We start from the raw sequence: 12309 nt of genomic DNA on the forward strand, positions 1-12309 counted from the left end.
CGAGGCGGTGGGGCCGGCGGGCTCAGCTCCTTCCCTGCTGGCTGCCACCACCCCAGAGGTGACCCTGGCTCCTCTGCCCGCTGCCTGCCTCCAGCCCCACGGCCGGCCCCGAGCCTCCTTCCTTCCTGTACTTGAATGCCGTTGTCACTGGGTGGGAGTTTTACACGTAATGTTTTGCACTTTTTCTTCCTTTTTCCTATAAACCCATGGGTTTTCGGACATGCATCAAAAAAAAATTCCTCAATGGATTCTAAATACTAATATTTACAGTCGTATACTACAGAATTTACTGTGCAAAAGCTAGTACCATCACTAAAGATACAGGTCCACAGACGGGTGAACCGCGGTACCTCGGGAAGTCTCTGGTTCAGGGTTCGGAGGGATTACCGTTGCTTAAATAATGAGATCTAAGAGGAGGAGGGGGGGGTACGGTGACTGGAGACGGCGGGTCCCTGCCCACGTTTTCAGTGCCTCTTCTGTATCTACAACTGGTGCCTTCCTCCCAGAAAGGAGGCGAGAGAGATCTGGGGTAAACCGAAGACCCCTGTAAACAAAAGCAAGCTCTCCGAAAGCAGAGCTCCCCTGGCAGACAGCGGAGGCTCTTCCATCCTCGTCTCCTAGGGATAAACACGTTGCGAGGTGGCGTCATGGGCGAGACTCAAAACCTCGCCTTCCACGGCTGCTTGCGCTGCCGCGACCGGCCCGTGGGCGCCGAGCTCTTGCCGATTCCTCCACGGATGAAACCAAAAGCCCAGGTATCTCCGAACACCACCTGTAACACACTTTGCCTGGGACCCTCCTTCCACGAAGCTCTCTCCTCGGGGTTAAAGCTGCTTGATGGCACAGAGGGACGGGAGGAGAAGGAAGGCGAGTGCAGCGAGCACTGGCTGATCTCTGCCCTCAGCGGCCCGACACTCGCACGCCCAGTGATCGCTGCCAGCCGGGAGGGAGGGTGCGTCACCCAGTAACAGGTACAAATACTGAACTCCAGTCTCACAGCTGCCCTCTGCGCATCTGCCGAGCAATTCTCCTCGCTCGCACAGCCCCCTCCTCCTAGGTTTTCTCTTCTCTGTCCGTTTTCCGCCTCGTGATGTTCCGAGGTTTGATTTTGAGGGACAGTTCCCACAGGGCCTCTTCCGCCAGGTGGTCGCTGAAGTCGTTGAAGAAGGACACGATGTCGTCGTTCCTTTTGATGTCGTAATGTCTGCAGGACATGGAGAAAGGCTGCAGTTAACCACGGGGCTGCCGGGGACCTCCCCCAGCCCGGAGCCACCCCCACCCTGCTCTAGCACAGACCCAGCACTGCGGTCTGCATCGCCTGAGCCCACTGCTTGTGGCAGGGGTGTGACACAGAGAAGGGAAGAAACATCTTGCTCGCTGATGAAGTGGGAAAAAAGACCCTACCACTGAAACTGGCAGTTGGATCTGCTGTGAGACGCCATTTAGGAAAACCCTGCATAACCCGGAGAAGAACCAGCCACGGCAGAACCCGGAGCAGGAACTGTTGTGTGAAAAGGGAGAGAGCAGGAACTACGCTGCTACACTGGGTCTCAAGGGAAAAACGCCACCACACCTTTGTAGCCGTATCTAACCCAGGGAGGGAAGGAGACCATGACCAGAGCCGTGTCACTGCCAGGTCTCCCTGCATCACGACGCCTCCGCCACAACCACCCGCAGCAATGCCCACGGCCGGCTCCTCTCTCCCCGCTGCACTTACACTTGCTGGAAGCACCTCATGCTGTCCAGGATGTTAAACTGCTGCCAGCGCTTGGAGAAGTTTACTTTGCTGTCAATGTAATCTGGGTTTCCCAGATGAACAAAGGTCAGGTCCTGCAGAATCAGGCCTCTGAAAGAGAGAAAGGGGCAGCGGGCCAGGGATTAGGCAAACAAGTAAAGGTGTTTGTCACACGCGGGCAGGAGAGCCGGCCAAAGGCAGCCCCGCACCACCTAACTACCTCCTCCTGCTGCTGCCGGCAGCATTGCAATTCTGAACTAGAGGGAAAAGTCTTCCCAGCAGCAGACATGAAGGTGTTCAGGTGCTAAGCACCCTTCATCACACGCACAGCTGAGAGCAAGAGGGTCTGTGCTCCCTCCTCTCCTGCCTCCCTGGCTCCTCTGCATCCCTCCTGTGGTCCCAGACAGACGAGAAGCCGCGTGTGTGCACGACGTCTTCCTACAGGACTTTCATGATGGGAGAAAGCAGGACCAGAAATTTTACCGGCATAAACACAGAGCAAATCTGAGATCTGTATCAGAGGGCCCTTACGGAGAAGGGCAAGGGCTTCAAGCCTTCATCTAGAAACAGGACGAAGCAGCCTGTGTTTGACAAGGAAGCCTCCTAATTTACCAGCTCTTAAGTCATCAGAATCAGAGCTGTTGTAGAGGAGCAAGAAGCAGCTTGAAGCTGTGGGATCCATTTCTCCTCACTGGAAAATTTATTTTACAGTGCACAAGCCCCAAAGAACTACAGTTGAAAGGTGTCAGCTAAAGATCCAGCCACTCGGTCTTTCCTTTGCCACAGTCAAATCACCTTTACAAAAAGAAAGCTGAGACACAGAGTGAAGCATCTGAAACAGCAGCAGGTGGTCTGAGCTTTGACTGATGGTTACAAAAGGGAATGAGATGTTTGGTGTTGACTGGCTGGAGAAATCCAGCCATCCTGTACCAGGAATGCAGTGTCACAGGGTGGAGGAGGAGCCGTGCCAGGGGCTGTCACCCCGCTCTTCCCTGCTAGGGGACACATTGCTTAGAGTGGGCACATGGGTCTGACGTGGCACACTGATGGGTTATTTTACATGTAGGGAAAAAGATGAGCGCTGAGCTGAGCAGAAGCTGCTGAGAAATTGTTGAAGGAACCACTTGAACGTGCAGAGGGAAGAGCAGAGGAAAGGAACGACCAACTCACAGGTAAGGTATGCAGGGAGGCTCCACATCAGCCAGAGCTGCTCGGTAGGCTCGGAAGGACGAGGAGCTGTCGATCAGCGTGCAGTACTCAGCCAGGCCCTAGCAGAACACAAAGCCCCCGGTCACTGCTGCAAACCCATCTTTGTAACCTCTCCCCCGGGGCGGTAAGGCCGTCCTGCAAACACCTCGGGTGGATCTGCTCAGCCTGCCCCTTGCTGTGCACACTCAGAACTTTGTTGCCTGCAGCTTCACCAAGCCTTCAATTTGCAGGGAGGAAGCAGGCGGCTGTTCTCGCAGCCTGTGACAGCGCCGGCACTTCGGCAGCTGTCAGAAAGCCCAGCAGCACTACAGGCTTCCAGCACAGAATATTTGGTTTATGTGACAATTTCCTACTCTTTTCCCACTGTGGCATTATTTCCACTGGAGAGCATTCATCCACCATCCCTCCACCCTGGGATGTCTCTGAGGTCTTAAAACCCACCCGGCTGTTTCATACTGCAACCACAGTTAGCTTTTTTCCCCCTCAAGAAGAGAGCCCGTACTGTTCCCCACCTCTGAGGTTTGTTTCTGCCACTCCAGCCTTCGGATGGGTGCAGAATCCAGTGCAGAAAGAATTGCCAGATAGGAATTAAAATTATTCAGCTTTCGTAAGTGCTGTGAAGAGGGAGAACATACCAGTTACTCCAGAAATCTGGAAAGCCCTAGAGCATCAAACAGCTCTACCAACTGTCATGTCCCACTCTCCTGCTCCTTTAACGAACAGCGTGTGTGATGCATGGCAAGAAACAAGCTGATACCTTCATAATCTTTATAAATTTAAGGAGCAGCCTCTCTCGGTCTTGGGCTTTCTCTTGTAGCATTATTATTGAACGGACCCTGGAAAAACAGACAGAAAAAAACAGAGAGAGAAACCAATTTCAGCAGATCTCAGATTTCTTGCTGTTTCATTTACAAAACTAAACAATTACTAAAACTAATAAGGATGGACCAACAGTATTAAAAAGTTTGTGGCATCTCCAACTTAAATGGAGCACTCTAATTCACAACAAAGACAGAATAATTCCAAGGATGAGAACAACGATTCTTCACAGAGTGCATTCATTTGCAATGTTTGTTTGAAGAGCTCAATACTGACAATAATTCCTTCAGGTTACAGTGCCTTCCAAAACACTCATGATTTTGTTTCTCTTGTGCTCTGGGGTCTCTGAGAGCCTGGCATCTATTTCCAGGCTAAAAACGTGTACGTGATCCCACTTAAGGGAACCCAACTCTGCAAGCATTGTCTTGAACTCTAGGACACTGGAGGCTAAGCACAATTCGTGCCTCAGTTGCCCTGAGCTCCTTACCAGTAGGACATGTTATTAAAGTGCTCTGTGAACTGTGTCAGGTTGGGGCTCTTCTCTTCATTTTGCTCTTTTGCCCAAAGCAAAACTTCTGGTATCTGCCAAAGAAGAAAAAGAGAGGGGTGGGAAAATACCACACATTAGCACGGGATTTCTTTCTTAAAATTCCCAGTCACAGCCTCTGTTCAGTCTTTTGCCGACATGAGTTCAGCTGTCTCCTACAATGTAACAGGTGTGCTGGGAATAGCAGAGATTGCAGAGATCGTTTGTGTTCAAATCCCTCCCTCTGCCCTCACCCCATCCTCATCTCCGTACCTCAATTTTATAGAAGAGTTCAGCGTCTAGCAGGGTCAGCTGCTCAGCTATCTCGTGACTGTGGAAATCATGCAGGGTCCCCGGCCTGTAGGAGAGAAGGATGAAAAATAAAGGATAAGAAAATGTGACCTGATTTCTTCCCTTTCTTATATTTTGGACTGAGAATAAACATTGTGTCCACAATGAAGGGACACCTCGTCTCTCAGAAAGAACCAAATAGGTTATGTGCATGCTTCCTCACCTGGCTGCTACCCCACGGGCTGCAAGAGGTTTGGTGGAATTGGCAAATCTCAGCATTTTCTTCTGATCTACTTTATCGAGGATATTTTTGCGTAACACTCTGGCAAGGCTCAGCTCCCCGTTGCAGACCAGCCGGAACACCAGGTCCATCAGCAGCTTGAGAATTTCCTCTGTCAGCTCCACCAAGCTGCAAGATGGAAAACCCAGGGAAGGCATCAGTGCTACGTCTGCAAGCTACAGAATTTGTATCTGTGCAGAGTCTCCTTGTTCCTTCCCACAAGCAGAACCGAGTGACTAAAATTCCTCCCCTTCCCAGCTCTTCCTTTCTCAGACATTCCCCCTTCAATGGTTATTTAAAAATTCCTGACCCACACAGGACACACTCAACAAGAGGATTCCCTTGTATACCATGGGTATCTTGTTGGTCGCGGTAGGGGATTTCAGCTGTCACCATATATGGGGTTTAAAACACACACACACATACATATATTTAACTGGTAGGCTTATGTATGGTTACTGACCATTTATCTCCCACCCCAAAATGAAGGCGGCAACTCACCACAGCTCATCCACCACTCTCACCAGCACGAAGAAGGTGTTCTTACTGACTCGCTTCTTGAACGTGTCTGGGAAGTGGCAAAACTTCTCATATGTGGGGTGCAAATTAAAGAATCAACTTCTTGTAGTCAAAGCAGCATCAGCACAATGAACAGCTGCCTTGAGGAACACCAGAACAGATACTGCTCGGTCTTGACTGAAATTGGTGTTCAGTTTCTAGGAGATAAGGGACACCAATCTGGCTCTAATTAGCACGGTATTAATCTGCCCCCAGCCGCAGGTAGCAGGGATGTGAGGAGGTACTTCGGTCTCGCAGGATTGGTGCTCACGGAGCAGGTGTACCCTCAGACCCTAATCTCTAAGGTGGAATTTAATGAGCAGCACTGCTCCGCTGTCATCTCCCCCACTGGTCTGAGACATCTGGTCTGACAACAGCTCTCAGATGTCACCTCTGCCTCTCTCACTGCCCAATTTGCTGCAAGGGGAAGAGCAGTGAAGGAGACAGCAGAGGTTGAAAGAGCTTCCACCAGGTGCACAAAGGCAGAGAGAAACAGGGTGCCAGTAAGTCAAATATCAAGAAGGGCCTGCAGGAGCGACCCAGCCAACGTGTTCACTGACACCTGCTCTCCAATGAGATTTTGCTGCATCCTCGGCAGCACTGATCCCAGCAGGAGCCAGGGGAGCAGCGGCTCTGCTGCAGATGGCAGTGATGAGCTGTGACTTAGGACAGGGTGACATCAGGCTCCCTTTGACCTGGGCGTTCAGGAGCAAAGCCCATGAGGTCTTTGCACTACCTGAACCGAGCCACTGAGCCACGCAGCTGACGGCAAAAGGAGCCACGAGGACAGAGCCAAGCAGAAGGAACCATAGGCAGGGGGCTCAGCAAGAAGCCTTCCCCATGCCCTGCCAGAAACACAAACGCTCACGCTGCCGCGTACGAGCCCTGGCCTCGTCAGCACTTACAAGCTCAGCTCAGAGCTGGGATGCTAAGAGGACGTTATCTTCTGTGCTGCATTTCTTGTAGTAAGAAGGAAAACGTGTCTTGGCAGTGTTAACCTACACCTGCCCAAGCAGGCAATCCCCACAGCCTGTCTGGAAGACAGAACACGATCCCCATTCTACAAACAAGATGTCCCAAACAAAAGAGCTCTTCCCCACTTCCGTACGGAAAATCTGAACTGCTCCTCTCCGCCGCCAGGGCCTCCTGGCGACTACGCTCGGGCGCAGTGCTCCACTCCTCGTGGACGTGCCCTGCAGCATCTCCCACCTGCAGGTTGCAGATATGGAGGGAGTCCTGCCTGGGGCACCCAGGGCAAGCACATTACTGACCACATCCTCCAAACTTGTCACCAACTCCCTCCATGATGCTCATGCTGCTCAGCTCTGGTCCCTGGGGCGAACTGCCTTTCATGCAAAAGGATATCTGTACTGCAGCTTCTTGATGAGCTCTTCAGGGGTAATAAATGTCCTGTACGTAGTCAGAAAGGCTTCACAGTACAGCACCAGATCTACGGAGAGAGACAAGGAAGCCTCAGTCAAACGTGCTTTCAGAAAAGTAAGCTTTGTATGAGGTTGAATCCAGTCTTGCAGAAAGAGGACACAGACACGGGCACATTTTGACCAGAATTCACTTCACAGAAAAGCTGTGCTGCTGTTCCTTACCAGCAGATGGACCCTAAGGCACAAGAGCAGAAGTGAAACTGCCCCGTTCCCCCTGGCCTGGCTCCCATCTGCAGTGCTCCCATTTGCCTTCTAGCTTGTGTGACCACCAAAGGGGCTGGTGGAAAACACCTGTTCGTGGGACAGGAACTTTTAATAACAGGGCAAATTAAAATGTGCTGACAATGCCGGGGATACTTTAAAGAGAAGATGTGATGATGGGAGGCGGGTGCCCTTACTGCTCAGGCAGCAGCGAGCCCTGCAGATGAACGTGGTCACTCTTCCCTCATAATCAGGAATTTTTTTTGATATGTTTTGATACGTTATGTGTTTCGATACGATGATATGGTGCTGCAGACCCTCTGCCCTTGCTATGTTCCAGGAAACCTGCCCCAGGACAGTGTAAATATGAATTATTTTCCGCCAAAAGAGTATATTGCACTGCAAAAACTGACCATGACCTGCCATCACACAAACACCGACATGGTGCACGCTGCCAACTTCTGTTTATTGATCTGCAGCGGTGGGTGCTGCAGGCCCCAGAACCACGAAGCTCTGGCTGCTGGCACAGAGGATGGCATCCGAAAAAGCAGGAACCTCAAAAGGAACAGATTTCAGGCCAGGACTGCAGCACACTCGCAGCCTAGGCAAGGCTTGGCCACCGAGGGCAGCAGTGGTCAAACTGGAAGGTTCCTAGCCCCGCTATAAAACCCCTCGGCGCTGCAGTCAGCATCTGCAGTGGGATGGCACGCTGCCCTTGCCTGGCCCGCTGCAACTGCTGGCAGAGGCTCGTTAGCACCGACAGGAGAAAAAGCTCCTGCCGTGCCTGCTCGGGCCTGGCCCTACACGCAGAGCTGGCTGCAGGCAGGACGAGAAGCACCCCACACCCTGTGCCGTAACACCAACCCTTTGTGCGCGGAGGGTGGGAAAAAGCAGGGATCGGTGCGAGAGCCGTGCCTCTCCTCTACCTGCAGTGTTTCTCTTGGCAGCAGCCTCGTGGAGAGGCTTCTTCCTCCTGCTCCTAAATCAGAGCGCGCTGCTGGCTCCTGGCTAACGACAATCAGACGTCAGCTCTAAAGCTGGAGGCTGGGTGGTCACGGCGGGGTGAGCCCCAGGCTGTGTCCAGCTGTAATCCTGGGCTCGCGGCAAGCGCACGTGGCTGCGAGCACTTAACCGACCGTGGATTTTGCTCGTAAAGATCCCCAGTTTTCCTTTTATCCCTTATTCCATTTAGCTCCTTTAGAGAAGTCAGACGGACAAGAAGCATCATGCAACAGGGCGTGGAGTTACGTTTATTCTGGGTTCCCATCTGCCCAAAAGGCGATGTGAGGTAATACAGCTGGTCTGCTCTGGCACTCGGAGCTGCCAAGAAATTCATCTTTAAAGGAAAGCCTCTTAACTATACCCCTCTGTGCCGTTTGGCTGATTGATTTACAAGCCCTGAATTCTTCTCATTGTAAGCTTAATTCATTAACCCTCTCAGTCACCCAAACACTGGGTTAGCATAGCACAAATTCCTCCGTGCTCCATTCAGATCAGCGGCTTGGCAGAGCGTGTCAGGCTAAGCTCTGTGACTATTCTGAGACACGCACCGCGCAGATCCCCCTCCGCCCATCCGCTCTCCCTGGCCGTGCTGCTGTGTATTTCAAATCCTGCTCTGGTTTTCCCTAGTCTTGAGAGGTTCTCCAGAGCTTTCACCTCACTGCTTGCAGCCTCCCGTGAGCTCCCCATTTGTGAGCTGGTGCTCTAACACACACCCCTTTATCAAGCATCTGTCTTTAAGAGGGAAATTCTTCCAACATGATGCTTCTTTTGGAGAATGGCAAGAGTAAATCAGAGATTCCCTATTCCAGTTTCAGCTTTTCCGTAAGGGGTATTTCCACCATCTCATTTCGACGTATATTTTTTTACATATACATACCTAAACACAGTGCAATGAATTGCCTGCTTTTCTCTAATATGTTCCTATCTCTGGTCCTTTGTGCCTGGATTTGATGCCTGACGTAAACACGGACATATATCTGCCAGGGGAAGGACTTTCTCGCTAGCTGAATAGTGCTGGTAAGTAATTGAAAACACCTTATGCTACAGTAAAAAAGCTGCCATTTAAAAATGCACATGAAAGATATTTCCCCTTTGACTATCAAACCTCTAAAATATGAGAGCTGAGTGGTTCAGTGGGTTAGTGCATTTTGCCTCGCATCCCAGGAGATGAGGAGATCAATTCTGGTTAAGGCCATCAGCACAAATGCATTTGGCAGGTTCAGAATCACTCTCTGGAAATGCTGCAAGGGCTGTCTTTGTCACAGCGCTCAGAAAGGAGCTGCTTCGTGTGGGCGGTGACTGGGTTTGGAGAGATAGCAGGGTTTTAACAAATATATAGCTAGGGGTTGCCACCCCCTGCTTCCCTCCCCCATGTCTCACTTCATGTAATATGAATTCCCTCCCTGAATGGGTCTGGGTGGCCACCAGCAGGCAAGCAGTACAGAGCTGCACTAGGAAGTGAGGTAGTAGGGAAACGGGGGATGTCAGTAGCACCTGGATAGCCTGCCCCATGCCCACGGGCACTGCTTCAGACCCAAACCATCTCTCACTTTGATGCAGCACTGTCACCAACTCCACTGCTGCGCCTCGCCTCCCAGATCTGGGCAAGGCTGTAAGGAGTTAACACCAGCCTGCTGTTAAATGGAACGAGCAGGCGCTTATCCAGCTTACCTCCGTTCCACCAAAGCTAAGCACAACACCCCCCCCGTAACTCAGGGGATCATCAAGGCAGTCCTCCCCAGCCTGGCCCAGCTGTGGCAGTCACATCACAACTGCTCACACTACAGGGACCTGGAAGACCAGCAGCAGGAGCCCACACCAGGCTGAGCTCCTCAGCTTTGCTCTGGTGCATCCACTGTACCTTTCCTGTCGGTCTCTGTCGCATGCACTAACAAAATATCTCCAGATCCACCACGGACGTCTGGCCCGTCATCTCCCTGCAATGAGAACGGAAAGGCGTTACGCGTGGTCCAGGCTCCCTTCGGCCTGGTTCACCACCTCGGGGGTTCAAACTTTGTGCTGACTGGCAGAGCACACAATGTTCCTGGCACCACTCACAGTGCAAGCTGGGACACGGTCTTAAAGTGTTGGGCTAACCCTGGAGTTTTAGGAAAACATTTGGTGTCCCAGATGAGGATCTGGGCTATCCGCGCTCAGGGTCTCTGACTTTGTGAAGCCAGGCTGGGAAGTGCAGTGAAAGCTGAACCTTCTGCACACATAAGAATGAACCGAAATGTCCCAGACTCCCAAACGCTCCCAGAAGACCATTAACGGAGCAGGAGCTCTGTGTGAACTGTCTCAAAGTGCAGGATCACGGACCACAGCTGCTGTGGGGTGAGAGGTTGTGCATTCAACTCACATGTTCCTGGAACATCAAAACCTAGCAAGTTCATTCCCTGATCTGGAACTGTTTGGCTGGAGGTCACCTGAAGCGATCCGATAAGCAGGAGCAGGGAACAGCCCTGCTAACACTTGACCCCTGCCTTCCCACTTTCTGACAACATCTTTCTTTTAGCTACTGCTGTTCACAACTGAAAATATGCAAAACTGATCTGTCACTCAGCCAGGGGTTCCCACGCTGCAGGAGACGGCGCACAGGAGCGGCTCTATATTGTTTTCAACGCGCAGACCATAAAGAAAAAAGTTAAGGGCTGACACAAATCTGCTACTCCCAAGCGTTCAGATATCACAGGTTAAAAAAAAAAAAAAAAGTTAATGGAGATATTCCTGCAGGGAAAACTGGAGTCATGTTGGGCTTTCTTTATAAAGGTCTGTCATTTTAATATGCAAAGCACTGAAAAAACCACGAATTTACAGTCATGGAGCAGCTATGTCTAAAATGTGAATTTTTCAGGTGACCCTCTGGCAAGATTCAGGAACTACTACTTAAAGAATGACTAATAGCTTCTCACTTTCTCCCCTGCATCTTGGCTCACCAAAGACCACTCCTGAAGTGCCAGTAAATGATAAATCCTTTCTATTTTTCAAGCTAGCCCCCTGACAGTCTGAAAGGTTCAAAAACTTGCATATTCCCTCAAGCTGCACGTCAAAGCCAGCTCGGTTCAAAAGCACAGTGAGCAAAGCTGTCTGGGGGTGCACCCAAGGCTAGAAACAAAGCTATTTCTCCAACACAGAAAAGTTACTTTGGCTGCTCTTGCGTGTCAGTAATATAATGTCCTGCTCAGGAAATCTGCTAAACGTGCCTCCAGACCAAAAGGGCAATGCCACAGACCTGCACCTGGATTACTTGTGCTTCATTTCAGACTGGAACAGGCCGACGACGTGGGAAGGAGCAGACTGGGAAAAGGGCACAGGACGAACTGGTTCTTAGACAGCATCTCACACTTTCACAACAGTCTGCACACACAAAGCTGCACACCACTTGTGCTGCAGCCTAGTTTTTCCTCTCAAATAAAAGCCGATACCTTGCTTGTGCACACAGGGAATCAGATCTCACCAGAATATAAACCAGAGTATGGAAGCACACCCTGCAGGAACCTACCTCTTGCTTCAGCGTTAACCTAGCCATAATTTCACTGTGGTCAATAAGGGAGAGCTCATCTACTTCTTCCTCCAACTGTGACGATTCCAAAGCATCCGGTGACTGCTGCTGCCTGTAAAAACCACAGGCAACAACCATCAGTGCCATCGCCCATCCAAGACAAGAGACGCTGGGTCCAACCCAAGCTCTCAGTGCACAGACCCTAGTTAAGCAGCAGTAAGTACACAGAAAGCCTGGAGGTAAATCTTTTGCAAACAAGACCAAACGTCTAGCTTTAATTCTGTTGCTTTGCTCACCTCTTGAAAAGCAGAAAGACAAACCTTTAGGACCTGAACGCTCGCGTGCCTGGATTTCTGGCAGAAAGGATTTTACTATGCCTTGCATGGGTGCACACTTCCATGTCTCCTTAATTCACCACATTTTTAGTGCACACAAACCTGAGCCCTCCCTCAAATGTATAGAGCCTGAACATACTCTGCCTGTGTACATCTTTTAGTCAGCTCACAGCCCATTGTGCTGCTACAAGGGGAAATGGCAGGCTTTCGTTTTGCAAGAAGCTTTAGCACGCTGACCCCTTTTTTGGTGTACATTCACAACCCTAGTACTCCTACCCCAAAGGCAGGTACTCTAGCACCTGGACACGTGCTCTTTGTGCTTGGATTCCTAAAGAAATGAAAAAAAGTGCCTGTCCTGAACAGTTTTCCCCAGGCACAGGTCAGAATCCAGTGCACCAGTCTGTGCTCT

General features: G+C 50.9%; 1 protein-coding gene across 10 annotated transcripts in view; it reads right to left on the bottom strand.

Moving 5' to 3' along the window:
* Positions 1 to 277: 277 nt before the first annotated feature.
* The window catches only part of RAPGEF1 (Rap guanine nucleotide exchange factor 1), an 86074-nt gene continuing 74042 nt past the window's right edge, over positions 278 to 12309 (bottom strand). For all 10 annotated transcript variants that reach the window (XM_040531744.1, XM_040531743.1, XM_040531748.1 and 7 more), the window contains 12 exons: positions 11566 to 11677; positions 9925 to 10000; positions 6784 to 6868; positions 5362 to 5454; positions 4804 to 4989; positions 4563 to 4647; positions 4251 to 4345; positions 3702 to 3780; positions 3457 to 3558; positions 2906 to 3003; positions 1718 to 1846; positions 278 to 1204 (listed from right to left, as the gene is read on the bottom strand). In XM_040531744.1, the coding sequence (XP_040387678.1) occupies positions 1054 to 1204; positions 1718 to 1846; positions 2906 to 3003; positions 3457 to 3558; positions 3702 to 3780; positions 4251 to 4345; positions 4563 to 4647; positions 4804 to 4989; positions 5362 to 5454; positions 6784 to 6868; positions 9925 to 10000; positions 11566 to 11677 (1291 nt within the window). In that variant the 3' untranslated portion in view covers positions 278 to 1053. The remainder of the gene's footprint in view (positions 1205 to 1717; positions 1847 to 2905; positions 3004 to 3456; positions 3559 to 3701; positions 3781 to 4250; positions 4346 to 4562; positions 4648 to 4803; positions 4990 to 5361; positions 5455 to 6783; positions 6869 to 9924; positions 10001 to 11565; positions 11678 to 12309) is intronic.

This window comes from Cygnus olor, chromosome 19, assembly GCF_009769625.2.
Source record: "Cygnus olor isolate bCygOlo1 chromosome 19, bCygOlo1.pri.v2, whole genome shotgun sequence".
Classification (NCBI taxonomy): domain Eukaryota; kingdom Metazoa; phylum Chordata; class Aves; order Anseriformes; family Anatidae; genus Cygnus; species Cygnus olor.